At 40.6% G+C, this 21,065-nt stretch overlaps 2 protein-coding genes across 2 annotated transcripts; one reads left to right on the forward strand and one right to left on the reverse strand.

Annotated features, from left to right (window-relative positions):
- Positions 1–10,454: 10,454 nt before the first annotated feature.
- Positions 10,455–14,296, reverse strand: tmem208 (transmembrane protein 208). The gene is made up of 6 exons (XM_047580539.1): positions 14,094–14,296; positions 12,887–12,982; positions 12,461–12,520; positions 12,189–12,325; positions 11,406–11,490; positions 10,455–11,256 (listed from the first exon to the last, which is right to left on the reverse strand). The coding sequence occupies exons 1-6, from the start codon at positions 14,097–14,099 to the stop codon at positions 11,119–11,121; spliced, it is 522 nt and encodes a 173-aa protein (XP_047436495.1). The 5' UTR covers positions 14,100–14,296; the 3' UTR covers positions 10,455–11,118.
- A 1,987-nt stretch (positions 14,297–16,283) lies between these two features.
- Positions 16,284–21,065, forward strand: slc39a1 (solute carrier family 39 member 1). The gene is made up of 4 exons (XM_047581580.1): positions 16,284–16,561; positions 17,659–17,789; positions 18,111–18,422; positions 19,482–21,065. The coding sequence occupies exons 1-4, from the start codon at positions 16,447–16,449 to the stop codon at positions 19,833–19,835; spliced, it is 912 nt and encodes a 303-aa protein (XP_047437536.1). The 5' UTR covers positions 16,284–16,446; the 3' UTR covers positions 19,836–21,065.

Here is a 21,065-nt window from a genome sequence, read left to right on the forward strand (position 1 = left end):
GGGGAAGTAAGACGTGTTTTGGACGAGCTCTGTCCAGAGAGTCGAATGTTTCAGTGGCAGCTCCACCGGAGTCACAACAACCACGTGAAATGTGATTTATTGTCCTTTAAAACACTAACCATTTCCCCCCAAAACAGAAAAGCCCACCAACAGCATCATCGCCTGAAGTTATTTACTGTCAGTTTTGGTTGTTTTCCGTATGTTATTGTTTGTCTGCAACCGGCAGTACGCCAGAGGAAGTTTCACCTCACGCATAAATCAAAGTGTAGCATACATTTGTGTCAAAGCTCACAACACACACAGACACACATCAGGTGTGACTGATAACCCGGAGGCATTTTTGGAATGGTTTACACTGAAATACTGAAATTACCTTAAAGGTGGTTTAACGAAGCAGGTAAACCAAGGCCAATGTTTTCGTGATATAAATCTATGAACCGGGGATCCACGTGATAATAACAGAAACAATGACATCAAAAGGGCCCAACCCAAAGTCCAACCAAGTGGTAATTACGGTGAGTCAGACAGGATGACATTAACCTGAACACAAGTCCCTCCCTATCACATCCCACTTATCTGATATGCATTCATGGACAAATACAGTTCCCACAGTGTTCACTATAATAACTGTGTACACTGTCAGCGGTTGATATACGGACCAATACGTTCCCATTAATCCCACATGGTACCGTGCAAGAGACAATACGTGTGTGAAGGCTAAGCAATGATGTTTACTCCTCTTTTACCGTGTTTTTATGTCCTAAGAATCAATTAATAGCAGAAAAACTCACCAGCTGACCTAAGAGGAAGTGTTATTGGACACGAAAAAAGGCATAAAAACACATTTGTCTATGGAGCCAAGAACATCACCAATGAATTACAGTTATACGTTCACGTATTGTTACTATTCCCTGCTCAGTGTTTCCATAAATGGGAAAAGAAAATAAGTAGAAGACGAGAAGAACAAGACTGAATCCACTGCTTTCATTCAAAGACAGCAAAATAGAAGTGAGAGCGACATACACGCCCCTGTGGATCTGTTATATTACATGCAAACATAAATTTGTCTACTAACTGCATTTTCCTTTTCCGATAAAACTGTTGTGAGTTGCAGACAACAGTTGCAGACTGGGTACAGATTCAGAAATCTCAAAACCTGATAAATCATGACCTGCTTTTTTTTTTTATGCGGACTGCTCCTTTAAATGGATCTGCGTCAGACTGTCAATTACCATCAATTTGTCTGCTCTTGCCAAACACAAGTAAAAGCATCCTGATTGGTTGCGTGTGTTGGCGCTGAGGTGTCTCTCCGTGTTTGTGTGTGTGTGTGTTGAGAGCGTGGGAAGAGGGGGGCGGTGGTGTGTAAAGGTTGGTGGGAGAGCAGACAGGGTGTCCGGCACCAAACCACCTCCCAAAATAAACGCCGTCCTTGCGTCTCTGTGTCTGTCCCGCGGCCGTTGAGCGGGCTCCCACAGCTTCACCGGCAGCAGAGAGGAGTCTGGGGCCAGGCGGCCTGTCACAGGAACAACATGTCATCAGCTTCATCGCTCCCCTAATGGCTCTACTCGAGACCAGAGATATGGCAGACAGTGTGCTGCCCCGCCAAGGCGGCAGTTTACTCTGCACTCGCACACGCTCACGCCGCCATACACATGCATGGACACATAAACATGCGTGCACGCACAAACACTCCTGCTGCCCACTCCCAGACACTTACGGGCCAGCAATGGAGAGACTACGAGGCCCCGTTGTGAAAACATTCAGGGGTGTTGGAGATAATGTCTAGCCAGACCTCTGGACTCACGCCAGGCTGCCCTCTTAATCGGATGTCCATAGGAATCTCCGTGCAAAAACGTTGCCAAGGGTCAGTAACATCAGCCAGCTAAAATATTTATCCATTTGGAGTCGATCCTGATTTAAAGGAGCAGTTCAACCTCTGCAACAACGTGCAAATTTGCTCCTGTGCAGAGAGGATCGATGCATGTCAGTTAGATGCGGTGGCAGCTTTACGTCTTATGGGAGGAAAAGTGGAAGCAATAATTACCGTGTTTGTAAATTAGAAGCAATCACGACATAGGATGAGTCACGTTAGCTGCTACCAGTCATCTGGCACTCCTCTCTGTCACCCACTTCTGGGGATTCCAGTTGTGCAAATGAACAAGCACCAACCAAACGCATTACAAAGGCGCGCGTTGTCAGATTTACAACGATTTTCAACGATTAATATTACACCAGAACCAGACTAGCTTTTCCCTGAGTTTTTCTACGTTGTGCTAAGCTACCGGGTAAGCTAAGTTAGCTCTTTAGGTCCAGATAAAAGGCTGCAAGACAAATAATAAGCTAGTCACAACATCGTATGAGCTAAATAAGGCGTGAAGCAGCAACTAGCTTTATGTATCAGACTCAGACCATAGTGCAGGGGTCTTCAATTTTCAGGCCAAGGACACCAAGGAGATTAAGTAGGGACCCCCTACCTACTATATGTGTTCTATATTAAACTCGCTATTTGTAAATACACATTATTATTATCATTTTTGCATTCAGCATTAAGCTACCCCTTTCCCTTTACTAAAATATGTTGGATTCATGTTAATGTGTATTTAAAGATATTTAAAGATATTGCAACCGCCCCCCTGCAGTGCCTTCGCAGGCCCCCTAGGGGTCGCGGACCCCCTGTTGAAACCCATAGAGTATTCAACATCCCATCTAACTTTTGACATTATCAAGAATTTAATAGCTGCTCAGTTAATAGTCGCGTTGGTCCCACAGTAGTCAGTCCCATGCACGCTCCTTTGTGCCAAATCTTCCTTCTGCGGTGATTCAGCTCTCACCAGAGACTGAAAGAAGTCAAGACGCTGCCTGAACTATTCTCCGTCTTCACATTTCTTAGTTCAGCACACACCCATCCCCTTCTGCCGGACTCCTGGCACCAGAGAGGGCGTAATCAAGCCTCCGTCTCCCCTCTCCCTCACAGTTCAGCTCAAATGCTCCAGCTATCCCTTTGAAACTGCACCCAGCTACCCCTGTAATGAATTTCCATGCAGTTTCTTTTTTTTTTTTCTTCTTCAATGGCCACATATTTATTTTTCTTCCTCTCTCTTTGCTGGTCCGACTCTCACGCTCACCACTGGGACTAGACGAGCCGCTGACGGCACAAGCTAGCTCATTAATCACTCGTCTCCTCTCCCACTCCGTTCTGAGAGAGTCCCTAATTAATGGAAAGCACTTTATGACAGAACACAGGGGTTTTCCTGGAAATTAACCATTAATCTAGACTTCCATTATATGTCTAATAGCATGACGTGGGTGGGGATGGATGGGCTCGAAATGGTGGAAAAGGGTGATCAGTAACATTAGAAGCAAGAGCTGCATAAAAAGTGTGCAAAGCCTCATTAATGTTAATGCGAGCATTAACCAAGTTAAGAGCTGTGCATGATGATGGATGCTGCATCACCAGCTGCATATGCTCAAAGAAACACTGCACAGTATTTAGGTGGATTCTCAGGATGACGGCTCGTGTGTATGTACATTAATTCCGACTCGCATGCTGACGGCTGAGGGACACGTCTGACTTTCGCAAATAGAAAAACCGGGATGACATGGTGCGACACTTTCGTCTGATCTCACGCTGGGGTTGCGAAGGCCATTAGGCCACCAGGAAATTATAATTACTGGATCACTGCATTATATTTCCACATGTAACCGAGGAGTCATTGGAGATGGTTCTGCTTAAGTTCCTTTTTATATGATCTCCTGTTACACTTAAAGGACACTTGGGGTTTTCCAGCTGCCGCCCTTATCAATCAGTTCAGTGGAAACGCTGCCCCTAGAAAATATTATACAGTAGATTTTTATAGGGTTTCTTAAAAAAAAAGCTCTGTTGAATATCACTCCTTATTCTCGTCACATGTTTTATTTCTCCTTCTTATGTCCTATTTTTTAATCAGCTGACTTTGAGGAGGCCTATATGCACAAACTTTAAGATCAGAAGTGAGATATGTCCGTCTCTGAGGGGTTCACACAAATGTCTCCATTCAGTTTCTTTCCGAGAAAGCCCAAAACGTCGCAAATCAGTCAAAATCCGACAAATGTCGATGACACTAGGTTAAGAGTCACAGTGCCAAAACCGTGCGCCTAGACCTCGTCCCCAAACTCCGGTCCAAACCGGGTTGGAGAAGGCCAAGGTTGCGGGACATGATATTTGCGCGTTTGTTTACTTTCACAGTATTGTAGTTTGTTTAGACTTCCATCAGGGGGAACAGTATCTAAGAAAGTGTGGAAGGAAACGGGATAAAAACAAAGGAAGAGGAAGGGAACCCAGTGTGATGGAGACTGTCCCTCACTGATCCTGGATCAGTCAGAGTCATGCAGACAGTGGCGCCACGGCCACGACTAATGCCTGTGGTCGCTCACGGAGGACCTTTTATTTATTTATTTAATCTCAATGAAAGCACAAACAAGCAAACTAAATAATGAATGGAGGGAGACTGATGTGCCATTATCGCAACTTAAAATTAGTTACCGATGCTCGCTGAGGTCAAGAGGATGTCTGAGTGGGTTCATCACATCACTGGATCATAAGCTGCAGGGTCAATGACAATGCTTCCTACACGTTTATTAGAGCAACTGCCATTAAGAGATGAGGTTAAGGTACCGCAGCAGTGAAATGACAACAGGAAGCAAGAGGAGAGACAGAGAGAGATGGGAAGCGAGATACAACAAAGCATCCAGAGCCGGATTCAAATAAGGATGTTGTAGTTCACAACAAACCGAAGCCGCTTTCAAATTGGAACTTGTGAACTTTTGGTCACAACTTGGAAAGTGGAGGACATAAAATACTTGTTGATGAAGTGCAAACATTGGTCATGCTGCTAGGCCACTGTTGGCAGGTAGTTCAGGAAAGTGAAAGACGTAAGGGCAATATCAGACATATCGGATCATGAAGAAAACCTCGACTGAAACATTAACATCTATGGATGGACACAATCTGCGCATTAAAACCGAGGGAGGAGACAATCTTGAGTGTATCATCCGACAATAACACAAATTTGTGGCTTTGGTAAAGAGAAGAGATTTTAATTCCATAGTGACACAACAGTCAGATATAAAATACCGTTCACTATGAAACTATTAATGTAAATGGGAGAAAAATCAAATTTATGAATAGACAAAATTTGTAAAACATTTTAAGTGCCCTACGCTGGCTTTGGCTGGTGTTATTATAGAACTAAAATACCTTAAATAATCCATCTTAATCTTGACCCATCTATCTGTCGTTATTTTTCTCACAGTAACATTAATTACTAACATGTCATTTCCTTTCAACGGTCCTGTTCCTAATTGTCATTTCATTTCCTATTGTAATGACTGCGTGATTTATGTCTCTGTTTACGTCTTCAAACACTTTCCATGCTCATCCAGGTTCAAACCCCGCGAACGCTGCTGTGAATTTAAAAGGTGCGTGCGTCTGAACTCTACTTTAAACTCCATTTTATTGATTTCATTGTCACATCTTCATCGGTTTCAGTCCTCGTGTGCAGTAGCTTCAAGTTATTTTTCCTTTCTGCAGTGTTAGCTTTAGTGCAGCCTAATTATCTTCTTGTCAAGTCCTCTGTAAAGCCTTTTGAGTTGTCCTACCCTTCACGCAAGTTAGTGCAAGTATGCTTCATGCAAAACACTTGAGATGATACACTTTGGGAATTCTATTTCGTTACACAATTAAATTAGGAGGTCATTTTGTGTACATGTTACTGCAAACTCTGAGTGTAAGAATGCAAAACATCCCTGGGTGTACGCTGAACTATTTACGATCAGTTGAGCTCCGGAGCCGAGCGTTCGTCTCTAATGTGACATTACTGCACCTCTGCTGCTGAATTGTTAGTTCATCCTCAAATCCGGTTCAATACTTGAGCTCACAAACAAATGGCTTTGTGTGGATGATGTTTCTCTAGTTCAAGAATAACATGAGGCAAACCTTTTAGTATTTCATCATGAAGTGGCTACAAGCGCACAAACCAAGACTCTAATGCCTTCGGGTTCATAACCTTGGCAGTGAGGGTTTGGCACACTACAGGGAGCAACTTCATATAAACGACCTAACAAAGCTGAACTGAGATTGATGACAACTAAAACAAACCTTAAGATCCTCAGGATGTTTCAGGCATGATGTTCAGGATTTTCCCCATCTCAGAGTCCAGGTTGGAATCAGGAGGTCATCTGTGCTCTGGAGCGATTTTCTGTTCGGTGTCCAAACCTCCAGAAAAATGGATTTAAGGGAATTTTTAGTGACAAAAATTGGTATTATTACAATATTATCATTGATTAATTTTGCTTTTTTTTTCAGCTGGATACTGAACCTGCCGTACAGCTCACTTCAAAGCCACCAGACTTCATTCACAAAACCTGCAATTCTAGCTTGTAGCTCGCAGGCATTACTGGATCACCGCTGTCATGAGTGGCTAGTTTGTTTGTGTTATTGTGTGTCATCGGCACATTAGTTTCAATCCAAATCAACATGTTAAGTCACACAGCGACAGGCTGCCAACGCCTGTGTTCGACACGGGAAAAATTATTGTTTTTGTGAATGGAGTCTGGTGGCTTGTGAAGCTATAATACCATCTACTGGGGGCAAAACTCTGCACTTGCAGTTTATCTTGCTGCTTACGTGACATTTCCCACAATACGACTCGACCGCCAACAGCTTAATTAGATATTTGGGCGTATTATGCAGTAAAGAAGTCTTGATCCACTCCAAGAGGATCTCAATCTCTCTTTTTTAACTGAGCTCCATTTTTCTTATTCTACTTTCCGGCTTGTTGTCTTTGGCCCCAACCGATGACGACTTAAGTGACTTCTCATTTTGATGCACCTCCATCTGGAGCCACGAGGCTTAGGGTTCTCATTTTATAAAAAGGATTCGGAAGGTATCTGGATAAGCGCACTGTTAAGAAACACTTATCTTTCGTCATTAGTCACTTAGTTTGCTATTTTGCTTTATATTAACACCAGACTATCCAAACAAAGCGCTGCCCTGAGCTCCGTCTGAACTGTATACTCAGCACTTTGGATGTAAAAGTCTGCAGTGTTATTTTTAATTTATGCTACAGGCAAACGGGATGAATCATTTTCAAGGAGGCGCTTGTGCACAGACAAGTCATTCATCATTTAATATGTTACAGTTCAGTATTTCAAAAGGAGCCTGATAAAAATCTTCAAAGTCGTCGCCAAATGCTGCGAGAGACTGAGAAATCTTGAACGGATCCCCTTTTAGCCGTGGCACATGACCAGATAAGACATCAGATCGCGTGGTTTTATTGATCTGTCGTCATTTTGCGGGCGGTGGCAAACAGGAGCAGATGACAGGCTGGCAGGGGACGGCGCGGGATTCTAATCGAGGGCGACAATCTCCGAGGAGGGTGGAGTGTTTGTCACCAAGTCGGATGCTCCAGATGCTTTCAGACACACACAGTTTTCACAGCTTTAGGAGACGTTACATTGATTTTCCTGCGGACCACAAACGCTCCTTGGCTAATCCGGCCTCGGACAAAGTCTGCACCTTGAAATTTATTGGAGTCTTGTTTTCTTTTCGGTCCCAAAAAGGGAGGCAAAGCCCTGCAACGTGACCGTCTAATCAGACGCATGTCCCCACAACATAAGTAATACAAGAACACGCACACACACGCTCCTACACCCACACACACACGAGTCAAATGCAGAAGGAATTCTTGACATCTTCCTTTTAAGGCCATGGTGGAAGCCGTGAACGCCGCCTGGCCGGTGTCATCTTTAAACTGGAAGATGATGCCGGAGACACCGACACTTATTTGTAATGAGAGAAAGAAAGGAAGAAAGAGAGAAAGAAAGAAAGCACGCAGATATTCGGATAAAGCATTCGTGCCACGCGCCGATGCTCCTCCACTGCAACCGAAACTGTTGTGGATCGGAGTCAAAACATGGCCGAAAAACCGAGCGGAGATGATGAGCTTGAGGAGGACTACACCCACAGCTCTGCCAAACACACTCAGAGAGCCCTGATTCTGTTTACACAGCGGAGGCTGAACGTTCAAGGGAACACACTCCGCATCGCATTTAATTGCTTTTGATTCTCTCTCTTGACTTCAAAAGACAGGGAGTGCTGCAGTTCAAGGGTCAAAGGCTCGACTGTTGCCCAAATGCCCCCAAATTTCCTGTTTTGTCTGGCTGGGTGAGTCTAAAGGGACCTGAAATGTGAAGGCCACGTTCGGCTGGAGCCAACGAGACAAAAAAAAAAAGAGGTCTTCGCTCCCGTCTGCTTATCATCCTCCATTTCTCGGACCACGTGACATTTGCTAACTCGTAAGCATTTATCTTGCTCTAATAACCGGGTTAAACTGTATGGGTTTCCTATAGCATGCGAAGCTGCACACAAAGCCTGGAAAATGGAATGCGGCTTCAACTCCCTTATTTCATCTTGTCAGGATGAACCCTGTTTTACTGCCATGGTAAACAAGAGCCTCGCTCTCCCACTCTTTTCTTTTCTCCCCGCCTTAAATCAAACGCAGAGATAGCGAGACTTGCATCCAGCACGTTGTTTTCAAGACGCGCTCCTCTACGCCGTGGTGCGTTTCAAAGTGAAAAGAAGACGTTTTTATGAAGCAAAGATAAGGGAAAGTTTGCAGATGCGAGCCGTGTTCATTGACTTTGCAGCCCAGGTGAATGTTTTAAAGTTTGTTCTCTCCTCAAGCAGATGAACCCGAAGACACACCAACCCACGTACATGCATATCTCCTTACAGAAAACACAACAGTATATCTGTGAGTATTTTTTTTTTTTTTGCGGGGGGGAGGTGGGGTTTACGTGCGAGTGAGTGGCCCCAGTACTAAATTACACTGCAACATGGTCCCTCTCAAAGCCCACATCTGGGATTGGCCCTGACAACTGGATGCCGTGCTGCTCTAATTTTGGTTACTTTGTTTATAACCCTATAATAGAGACAGTACAGGACCACAGGGCCGGGATGAAGGAGGGCAGGACACAGGCGTAGCAAAAGCAGTCATTTTGTAAAAAGGCTTGGCTGGATATCGACGCTCCAGGAAAAGTCTGAACTAATGTAAAAAGAGCTGTTTTAATTCCTGTTTGTAGCCGTCTTGTTTTTTTTTTCCCGCCCCCCTCCTTGTAACAACGTTCACAGAGCTTCTCCTTCAGGCAGCAGGTTGCAGCTTGTTGAGCTGGGAAAAGCACGGATGCAACAATAATAATAAAAAAAAAATAATCTGTAATTATATTGGGAGCAGTTCTGGGCTTTGCCAGCCCACTCACTCTCTTCTAATCTCCCAAGTTCACTTTGTCAACACTGGAGAGGCAGCGGAGTCACTCAGCAGACTTGACAATAAACAACATATTTTTTCCCCTGGGGGCAAGGCTCAAATCACCGCACGGAAACGGAAGCATTAAATGTAGACATGCACGCGGCGGTTTAACATTTCTGACGCATTTTTGGGGAGGGAGGATTAGGCTGTTGTCTGTGTATTGATCTGCCGGCTCTAATCTTTGATCTCTAAGTATGTGAAAGCTTTGAGGAGCACCTAGAAAAATGTTAGAAACTGATGGCGCAAAGTGCACTGTATGTGATGCTACGCTTACATTTCATTTAACAAGATAACTAAAAAATCATCAGAGGAGAGCAAGCCATTATTATAATATAAGGAGGCTGCAGTTCTCATATTTTCATAGAAAGTAGGATTTAACAGAAAATAAGTGAGAAGAAAATATATTTTAAAAGATTAAATTAGGTTGTTTTGGTCTTATGTTGCACTTCCCTATGTTTAAACTCTATACTTCTATTTTGTATTCAATTTATTTCATTATTATTATTATTTATATTAATTATATATATATTTATATCTAGCTTACACCTATTTTTTATGTGCAACTAAGCTACTGTGACCAAGAAATTTCCCTTGTGGATCAATAAAGTCTAAAAAAAAACAACAAATTTTCAACCAATTTTCGTTTTTAGATACAGTAAATGCACTATGACTTCATACAGACTGACTAAATCTCAGCACACACTGAGTTAAGGTTCTGCTGTAGTTTAAAAGTATAACAATAATCAAAAGAATATATCAAGCAAAATAAATGGATATTATACTGAATCTTGTTCTGTTGGACCAAGAAATTGCCTTTGGGCCACTTCTTTTGTGTATTTAGAGGCATCTTAAAACCACACAAAGAACCAATTAATACAGAAGTAACCCGCAGAGGTTAAGTGATAATGAAAATAATAGTTAACTCTGTTTGCCCCGTTTGCCCTTTTCTTCAACTCCGAATTCCTCCAATGTGAAACGTCACGGATTTCACGGAACATTAAGCTTCAACTTTGGCCAAACATCCCTCATTTCTCTATTAGAAAGCACGGTCCACACTTTGTCAGGGGGAACAAGCCATTTTAAAGACAGCTGCTTCTCACACACACAGACAAAAAAAAGAAAAGATTTTATTAAGGCACCAAACTTTAGCCTCACAGGAAAACTGAAAATAAAAGCTGCAACTTTCTCTTTCTGCCAACTGGGGAAAAAAAAAAAATCTTCTCTCAAAACTCCACACTCAGATTTTTTATTGCAAAAAATGCTCTCCATTTTTCTATTAAAACTTATTTTATATCCAGATGATTTAATAAGACTTGAAAGCTCAGGAAAACAAAACAAAAAACATCTCCCGACTCTGTGATGAAGGGACGGTGATGGATGACAAATAAAATGATAAAAGTGGCGCTGTCTGAGTAAATTTAGTTTGCTTTTCGGGGGTTGATGCGTGAAATGTAATTGAAACGGAGATCTGCAGGAGGACGGGGCCGGTGTGACGGCACCGTGCAAGAATAAACTTTTTACAATAAATCTCTGCATGGGAATAAATGATATTCGGACCCCGGTGTTAAACTGCTAAACTGGGTACATTTCACAATTCAGGGAAAAACCGTATGACTTGAGAAAGCGGGGAGAAAATAAACATGGAAAACAAGATTCCACAGCATCGGATTTGGACTAAGTTGAAAATTAGTTCCTAAATAATTTATGTGTCCCTCGACATCTGTGTGTTAGATCCTGCGTATAAAAATACTGCTCAGTCTGCTCTGCAGCATCAGAACCTCTTCATCTGTCTGCGCTCTTGTCTTCTCTGCTTCTTCTCGTTCACCTCCTCTGGCGCCGATGGGCTCTCTGCCATAAACCAGGGGCCCAGAAAGTTTGTCCAAAGCAGCTGCAGGGCACGAGCCGGAGCCTGGAACACACAGAGAAGATTATCAGTTCAAGAACAACTTAAGAGACGTGAGGAAAACAAAACAGAAAACGAATGAGGCAGATAAATAACTGTATAGAGTAGGATTCACCAGATAAACATGACACCTTCTTAAAGAAAAAAGCTCTTACCAGCAGCCAAAGATACCAGAAATAAGAGGAGATCGTGCTGAGAACTTGTACGATGGCTGTGAGCAGGATGACGTCCTTCAGGTGCCTAAAACCACAACACAGCTAATGAATTATCACTGACGTACACACACACAAAAAAGAACAACTAACTTTACAGGAAGACGTGGGGCGGAGGTTTACTTTCAGAAGTTGGGGGACACAATGCCCTTAACAGCCCGGTCACCGGTTTAAGCTAATGCCTTTGCTGCATGTCATTCCTCGGATTTTTTTCCCCCACACATTTCCCGTCTGTCCCCACTGCTCTGTCCATTAAGGCCAAATGCCGAAACAAGGATAAGCTTAATGAATTGAGTTTTACCAACTAGACAAAATAAACGGAGCTTCTTTTTAAGTGTTTTCTAGAAATCATTCAAACCCAGAAGTCCTTTAAAAGCAGGTTGAAGGTAACCTTTAAAGTGAAACGTACAGTGAAAAAGTGCCACGTGCCCTCGTTACTGCTGTCAGGACAATTCAGCAAAGTAAAATTAGTGGGAAATCTCACATATGTATGTGTAGCCCTTCTGCTACAAGCAAAGAAAACCACTAAAAATTTGTAATAATTATTGAGATTGTATTTGACCTTAATACTGTGCATATTCACCATTTTATTTTTAGTTTAAGCCGTCTTTGTCTTTCCAAGCAGTTTCCTACAGTCACGTTACTTTCAGAGCAAATGCAGACTGAAGATGGGGTTTCTCTTCCCAGAATGCCTGAATTCACTTTGTGCTTTTAAGAATTACTTACTCTGCCATTCCCTGCTCCATGTTCAAGTCTATTCCTCCATCCAGGAGACTCCCGTCCTCAGCAAACGCTGGCTTTGCCATCGCGGACATGGAGCGGTAGCTCCCGACGTACACTGCCAATGCAAACACCAGCAGCAGCTACAGGAAACATGAAAGGAATAGATGCAAGAAGGCAGAGGAGTTCCTTAAAATTATATTACATTTGTTATTATTATTATTTAAATAATTTTTGAATAATCTATTAAAAAAAAAAAAAAAAAAAAAAAGACTCACCCATGTCCAAAATGTAGACGAACTGTAGAAAATCAAGAAATTTACAGCACCATATATTACCTGCAGGGGAACAGCATTTAAAATGGGGTTGAACGTCTAGACAGCGTAATGGAGCTAAAACGTCAGTAGATTTATGAGTTAGTTGATCAACAGTTCTGATAATCCATCATTGGTTTTACTCAGATTTAAGTCACTTTTCTTTGTGCAAATTGATTTGTTTGTTCCAATGCTACTATAGTTTTTTCTACACACTTGAATATAATATGTTTGTTTTATATCTCTGAAAGTGGCTATCATGACTGCGTTATGGGACATTATAGTGGAGAGCAGTTGGGAATCTGATTATATAGATGAGCTACAGTCTGAAAAAAAACCCTTGACCGTCTGACAACAGACGTGATAAGTCTTAAGAACTGAGTTTCTTACATTAGCTCCTAGGATGACTCGTGTGTAGAACTTCAGAGTCGCCTCGTTCTCCTCGTAGATCTGCTTCTTTCCCTTCGTGCCAACTTTACCTTTGGGCTGTTGAGCAAAACCACAGAGATCAAATACATTTATTAATTTTTTATTTTTTTTGTAAATACAGGGAACAACACAGGCAAAGCTTTTCATGTGTTCGGATTTACTTTTATGGTGCCTGGCCAGACCTGGAGATTAGTGAAGGCAATAAATTCAAGTTAATATCGGACATCTATCACCATTTATTCATGCAAACAAAGACTACGACTTAATTTAGAAATTTATCTAGAAACATGACAATGTTTTATTGATATATAAGCAATTAATTAGTAATTAGAAATAAAACCTAAATAATAATGGGCTATTCACCTGACACTGTAAATCAAATAAAATTTACCGTGAGGAATATTTCACCTTTGAACTCTGGTAAAAAATAACATGTGTATTATTTCTTAATTTATTTATTTAACAACACAGTAATTACAGTAATTTCACCAGTTTTTAGCTGCAAGTTTAAGTTTTCATTAATTAATGAATGTTAACGGTTTGCGTGAAATTCCACATACACAAGGTGAGTTTTAAACCTATTTCTTGTTAATAAAGATTACAAGAATACACATTTATGCGTATACAAATACATTAAACTGTTTTTTGCTCACTTGCCAAAACATTAGATACTCTAGTGAAAGCAAATGCATTCTAATATAACAGCCCTACAATAAATCCGCTTCCTTGACTTTTATAATGTTCAGTTTAGGTTGAAACAGTGCAAGAAAGGCTGTGATTTAAACGTATGATCCTTCTGGAGGACGCAGTGGTGCCGTTAAACTAGACTGAATTAAAAAATAGAGTTCCTGTTATTTAGCCTTGTCTACTGACTGAAAAAAAAATGGTGTTGTCGAAATCACAGAAATACGTGTTAGTTTTTTAACAAAGGCTATAAGCTTATTAATGAAACAAAGTAAACTGCATTTTACATTTTATATTAATTCTTTCCTTAATATGACATTTTTAAATCACTTTAGCACCCTATGGTGGCCTCACTGCAGTCGAGTCGCTCTGCACAGCAGCATCATTCATAGTAAACAGCTCAAAGTAGCCGCAGACGTGAATCAGTCAGTTGTTCCTGTTTGTTTCTGTCACTGCAGCAGATGCATGTGTCTGATTCTCTCACCGCCATACTCTCTCTGTTTCGGTGTTGCTGATCTCTTCCACCGCGTCTTCTTTCACATCGACCGCTGACCCGCCGCCGTTTCTCCCCGTTATTGAGCTACAGCATCAAAAAACGAACTCCTCGCTCTCCCTGTGGTGTAATTTCTTGAAACACATCAGCATTCAGGGCTGGTGTGGAAAGAGAAACATATCCGGCGCACGAATATGTCGTCATCAATTCATAATACGTCGCCGCCGGTCGCCGAGTGATGGCGAAGGAATCTCGCGGCGACAGGGCGACATCTGCTGGTAGCTTTTCAAAATGACATTCAAATATTTTATTTTAAGCCTAAATTGAGAAGTTTCTCACTAAGAATACAATTTATACTTTACCGTTTTATGTTAGTATGATGTTTAAAGATTTAATTGGACTATTACAATTGCGTCAAATGGAAAAGACTAGTTCATGTATATTTGTGCCTATAGGAGTAAAGATTATTTAAACAACGTTCCCAGTGGTTTTACGACTGAGATCTTCAACCCACAAAGGGATTAAATTATACCAAATTGACAAACATAAATCTTGACAACATAAGATCGTTGGCCTTTATCCTTTGTATTTAGATAATGTGTACTAACAACTTCCACACCTCTCAGTTACTGTGGCTGACATGTCAACCATCTGCATAGACACAAAGTTGTATCCTGAATACAAACTAATTGTAAATGTATTAACATTTCTTTTATGTTACAGAAAGTTTTAAAATCACTTTGGAAAGTGGACTAAAGTAGTGCTAAAACGCTACACAAAAGAAGAAACTGTTTAACTTGGGATAGGTATTAATGTATTTTATCACTAGAGGGTGACATTGTGTTGCTCAAGTTTCAAATGAGATGTTCGTTTAACTTTCTCTCTGTCTCATGACTGTAGACAGACGAGTACAGACGAAGTATTGTCAAAATGAAAAAAAAATAATGATAATAATACTTAAGAAGGAACATACAGCATCAGAGCACCTTTAAGTATAACTCAATTCATTCCAGTAAATGCAAACATAATAATAATGTGTTATGAGTTCCAGTTATATAGGACACATTAGTTAGTTAATAGCTAATCAACATTCACCAAACCGGGATCAACGTAAAAGTATTTGGAGAATATTCTGTTAAAATACACCTGGAAATAGTTGGTCTTATTCTTGTTCACTTGTGAAAACATATCAAACAATATCAAACCTGCTGACCACGCACTTTTCTTACGTAATGTTGCACAAAAAATTCAAGCTTGACATAAACTTACGGATAATGCAAAGGATCCCATCACCCAACATTACATGTGGTATGATCCAGTGAAAGTAAAACAAGAAATTATGTTGTAATGTAGTTCAGTGTTTCACAAAACCTGTTCAAATTGTTATTATTATTTTTATTTAGATTGTATTCTTCTTCTTGAACTCACACGTTAAAAAAAACTTTAAACTGAATTTCCACATTGTATAATGATTATCATATTAAGTCATTGCATTCTTTACTGTTTAGGACACTATATGGTTAGGTTTATGGTCAGGGAGATACTTTTTACTGAGAGTTTTTTGTAAGTATTATTTATCGCTGGTTTAATTTTTGCATCTTTGTACTAAAGAACTTGGTTTTATTGTTTTTAAAGAACTGATTTTATTCATCCACAAGAGAAATCACTTTGTCACAGAAGCTCGATTAAAACAACCTTGGGAATCACAAGTAAAAATAAAAATAAAATAAAAATAATATATAAGTACATATCTAGAGAAATAAAATAATAATAAAATGCAAGTAAATATCTTGTAAAATACAACAAAACTAAAATCTAGTAAAATAAAATGAAATAGTAAAAGCAAAGATATACAATATTTACATATGGAAAAATGTACAAGACATAGAGACAGAAGTAAATATATATTATATACATAGGAAGGATTAATAAGGTGCAATAATGTATATTGACATTAATGACATGGATAGTTGTTGTACAGCTAGTGATTTGTATGCTACCATGTGTGTTTGTATTCATTTATTTATCTATTTTAACTCATATCCAAGCATATTTGTTGCAGAAGCTATTTTATGGGGGCTCAAAGGTTATTCATTAACCTAAACACTTCCCGTGACATTATTGTTATTCGGTGTTTCGTTTTGCTCGCCTTTCTTGGCCCTTCTCGGCCACCGTAGCCTGAACTGTTTTTTTCGTTTTTACTGACATGAAGTGGATGTGATTCCTTGTCTTACAACATTAGTTGTTATCGTCTGATGGAGAGGACATGCTTCACAGCTAACCAAATTATTTGTACAGCCAGGTTGTGGACTTCAATCTTAAAACTGACTCTTAATGCTCCGAAATGGAATATCTGCTCCAGGTGAAAATAGGCGCTCTGGTCGGTTTATTGCTGCTAACTCTTCTTTTTGGATTCATCCCTGCTCGAGTCAAATGGTTCAGAAACACAAACGGGACAGGTTGGTATACGACAATAACATACAACTTAAGATGAATTTAACACTTAGGGGTACAGATACCACTGAGTTTAATAACATAGTCTTCCCTTCTGAATGGTGGTGTCGTCTTTAAAAGCAGAGCAGAGAGGACGTAAACAACAGTGCGAATAAGGGAGAGAAAAAAAAATGAAGTATTTTATTTTTGATTGAATCATGTACTGCCTTGTTAGAGTGAGAGCCGAACCAGAAAGGGGAAGTCACAGATTTATTTCGAGCTTTTGCTTCTGTTCTTATGTGCGCTGCCATTTGTATATGAACGTAGTATCCTTAAATTGACACAAGTTTGAATGAAGTTTGGTGTCACGTCTTCCACTAAGATAAGCGAGTTTGCGGGGTCAGTAGTTTCAGCAGCTGGTATTTCCGAGTTAATCACATGTTTCAGTGGCAGATAGCGGCGTAAAGACAATTAAATCCTATAGATTTTATCAGCTGTGACTGAGAAGCCATTAACGATCCATTAAGATATTAGAGATCAGCAGCTTCAAATGTTGATGGGCAGAAAGTCCAGGAATGTTTTAATGTTAACCTCTTCGTATGACTTACAATTGTTTCAATTCTTGCGCTCCTACTATGTTACTACATACAGTGAACTCTCCTCCCTCTTGTGACTGGAGTCACCTGATAGAGATGAAGCCTGAGGCTCAGATTTTTCCTAACACGTGGTCATATTTAATTTCATCTATATAAGACTAGTCAGTGCTGTTCATGGTGAACTACAGCTTTCCCAAAACAGAAGTGAAAGTATCATTTCTCTCAGTTACATCCTTACGTGCCTTAACACCACTGAGTCATCTAGACTTCTGTGCCCCGTTAGTCACACAGTGTCCCGACAGTTATGTTGTAAGAGAATTAAATCAAATCAACTCTTCACTCACAGGTTAAATAGTTATTTATGGCTCTTGTTTAACTTAGAAAAGGTAAGAAGTTGCATGAATTCACATGAGAGTCACAACTCACAGTGAAGTCGGAGGAACATTTGCTTGCAGCATTTTCCCTGCAATGAGCACACGGCTGCGTCCATTTTGAAACATAAGAATCTTTTGTCTTTCCTTTCGCAGAAACACACCGAACAGTTCTGAGTTTGATCAGCTGCTTTGCCGGCGGGGTTTTCCTGGCAGCATGTTTGCTGGACATCATCCCAGATTATTTGTCGGATGTCAGGGATGTGCTGGATGCTCAAAAGGTGGAGGTATGTGGAGCTGTCTCAGCTTCTCAGAGCAAGCAGTCTGAAACCAAAGAAAAACGTATGATTTAAAATGACATCTGAGAGGCCAGAATCGGTTGTTGTTTGGTATTTTTACTTGACAACAGATTTTCTGTTATTTCACAACCCTTGGGAACAGACATTGTGTTTTAAGACTGTTCGATGTTAAGTATTCTTCAAGAATAAAACAAGTATTGTGGAAATGTTACACTTCTAGTGGGAAGTTTTACCGCTCTGTTATTTTTTTTCCTATTAACTTATTCTTATAAGGTAAAACTGTTTAATCCATCTATTGGTCTTCAACAGACCAGCTTTCCCCTTCCAGAGTTCATCATGGCTGCCGGCTTCTTCCTAGTCCTCATAGTGGAGAGGATAGTCTTGAACTTTCGGGAGATGAGAGGGTCTCGTGAGGAGAGGTCTCCGCTCATGGCCGACAACAGGAACGGGCACGGGCACGGGCACAGCCACGGAGCAGCCGATCTGGAGAGCAGCGGCCACCACGTCCACGTTGACTTTCAGGCTCACTCTCCCTTTCGTTCCTTCATGCTCTTCCTCTCTCTTTCGCTCCATTCGGTGTTTGAGGGTCTTGCCATAGGCCTGCAGAGCACCGACTCAAAGGTGAGAAGACAAAAAGCCCTTACTGCAGCTCTCTGTGTGTGTGTGTGCTTTTATACAGGGAAAAAAACATTTGCCCCAGGAAAGTGCTGTTCGGAATCTGTTTCACAGTGAGCTCCTGTGTCCATACAAACGTTTCAGTTTAAGGCTTCAGAACGCTTTGAGAGTGAAACAGTGACCCGATCAGATCTTTTTCTTTTGGTTCACAGCAGTTTCACTATATTATCATTGTTACCTCAGGGCTTTTCTTCTACATGTAAACATGTGTCATGTGCATTCTGCTGACCGTTTACTTCAGTGTGTTGGTTTGACTAAAGCACACTGGTTTTAATTAGACAAATTGATAATACAACTCAATAGGAACGGTTTGAGGACACGAGTTCAGTTACTACAGTGATTTAGGATGTGGTTGGTGTGTGATCCCAACACTGTTGGATGTAGGTAAACCCGACAGAAGTCTAACAAACCGGGAACTTTCAACCACAAGAGAAAAGGGACAAACTGATTTCATGCAGTTTTTCTAATTGTAAACGTATGCATTCTAATATAAGAGTCCTGCACTAACTCTTAGTTACAAGAAGGTTGTGATATTCAGCATTTGTTTGCTAATTGGCTAATTAACAGAAACCTTTGTGTTTAATTCAGTACAGCACCACAAACTACATCCTCCAAAATAATCTTATAGAAGTTGTTTCAGCATTTATTGAACATTATAAGAATCACAAAGCTAAGATTTAATGCAGGACTGTTATATTAGACTTCATTAGTTAACACTTGTGTAGATAATTAAGTGGCAAATGAGTGTCTTTTGTAGGTTAATGCATAAATCAAATACCTCATTACTCAGAGCAATTAATAAATAAACTTAACATTGGAATTTGTTATTGCTTCAGCGATGGCTTAACATTAACATTATCAGGCACATTAAAGATGTGAATACATATAAAGAGTATGTCAAAAATCTAAACTAAATCACCAGTATTTACTATTTTGTCTTTATGTTCACCATTAAGGACCGTATAGGACGTAGAAATAACCACAAAATGTCTTTATTTCCTTCAGGTATTAGAAATCTGCATTGCTATTCTTGTCCACAAGAGCATCATAGTGTTCAGCCTGTCTGTGAAGCTGGTCCAGAGCGAAGTTCGTCCACTGTGGGTCGCCGCGTACATCGGAGTGTTCGCCGTGATGTCACCTCTAGGCATCGGCATCGGCATCAGCGTGGTGGAGGCCCAGCTGGCGTCCGGAGCTCTGATCCAGGCCGTCCTCGAGGGGCTCGCCGCGGGGACGTTCGTTTACATCACCTTCCTGGAGATCCTCCCGCACGAGCTCAACTCCCCCGGGAAGCAGCTCCTCAAGGTGCTCTTCATCCTGCTGGGCTTCTCTGTCATGGCGGGGCTGACGTTTGTGGGCTGAGACTGAAACCTGCGGGCCGTTTCATTTCACATCCGTCACGATGTGACTTGTACGATTTGTGCCATCTACTGCAGCTCCCATTAATCTGTGGGTCACTTCATTTTAGAGAATCAGAATCAGATTTAATTCTGCACTGTTACGTCCAACCGTCATAGGGAGCATGACAAAGCATGTTGGTCTTTTATTACTTTCAGTATGCTTTTAATGATTTTATGGTCAGAAGAACCACTGAGTAGAAGAAAAAGAGTCTCCTAACTTTGAAAGACACTTTGAACCTGCAAATCAAACTGCTGTCCTTTTATGTTTTACATTATTAAGAAGACAAACGAAGGGCAATTCAGTTAAACTGATCAAATTGTTTATTAATTATTACCTCCACATCTTTAATGTTTACATGACGAGTCTTGTTTCCTTAAAGGTACCGAGCTGACTCTGCCTTGACTTTTGTTGAAGTATTCTAAGTAGGTCTATTTGCAAAATGTAGATTTTTTTTTTTTTTTTTTAGTGCTTTTAGAAAGCTTTTAAACGGCGAATCTGATGTGGTGCTTCTACATTCGTCCAGACATGTGTGAAATGACTGACTTTTTATCGTGGACAAATACCGAAGCTAGAATGAGTCATCACATTGAGGAGCGCAATATAAACTCAAACTGCTGCCTGATAACATTTTACAAGCCACTGTAAAGTGCAATATGGACCAAGAAACCCAAATATTATTTCTGTCACGGTCCTATGTGAAGGGACTTTAATGAAAAACTGAAAACCAATATGTTTAAATGCTTTAATCATTCAGCCTGCTTACACTCGCAGGGAACTACAGAGACAATGCATGGACTTATAGCCTTAAACATTTTGTATTTAACTACAATTCCTGTTTCACTCTGTCATATGACTCTCATCGGGTCAAACAGCGGGTACACAATGGGTGTGCGTGGCTTGGTTGTCATGAAAAAAAAGGGAACATGTCAGCATAATGTTGATTCTTATGCAGCATGACTCAATTTTTTTTTTGGCAGCTCTTATGTTCACCCAAATAAACAGATACGACTATTTCACTCCAGTGTTAATCTGCCACATGCTACAGCACCAACATGTACACTGTGATATGTACAGAAATAATCACCACCTGTTTCTAAGCAGAACTGCAAGTATGATTGTGTGCCTTATTGTCATTCATCTCATGTTGTGTAAATCTGATCAGAGTAAATATATTATCACACTACAACTCAA

The sequence above is a fragment of the Mugil cephalus genome, chromosome 3 (genome assembly GCF_022458985.1).
Source record: "Mugil cephalus isolate CIBA_MC_2020 chromosome 3, CIBA_Mcephalus_1.1, whole genome shotgun sequence".
NCBI lineage: Eukaryota > Metazoa > Chordata > Actinopteri > Mugiliformes > Mugilidae > Mugil > Mugil cephalus.

What these genes read in the sequence shown, in the direction of transcription:
- slc39a1 (XM_047581580.1), top strand. Translation starts at nt 16,447, where the DNA reads ATGGAATATCTGCTCCAGGTGAAAATAGGCGCTCTGGTCGGTTTATTG. An exon ending in TGGATGCTCAAAAGGTGGAG is followed by an intron (nt 17,790 to 18,110) that starts GTATGTGGAGCT and finishes GGTCTTCAACAG; the next exon opens with ACCAGCTTTCCCCTTCCAGA. An exon ending in TGCAGAGCACCGACTCAAAG is followed by an intron (nt 18,423 to 19,481) that starts GTGAGAAGACAA and finishes TATTTCCTTCAG; the next exon opens with GTATTAGAAATCTGCATTGC.
- tmem208 (XM_047580539.1), bottom strand. An exon ending in GAGTCATCCTAGGAGCTAAT is followed by an intron (nt 12,521 to 12,886) that starts GTAAGAAACTCA and finishes GTTCCCCTGCAG; the next exon opens with GTAATATATGGTGCTGTAAA. An exon ending in ATGGAGCAGGGAATGGCAGA is followed by an intron (nt 11,491 to 12,188) that starts GTAAGTAATTCT and finishes TTGTGGTTTTAG; the next exon opens with GCACCTGAAGGACGTCATCC.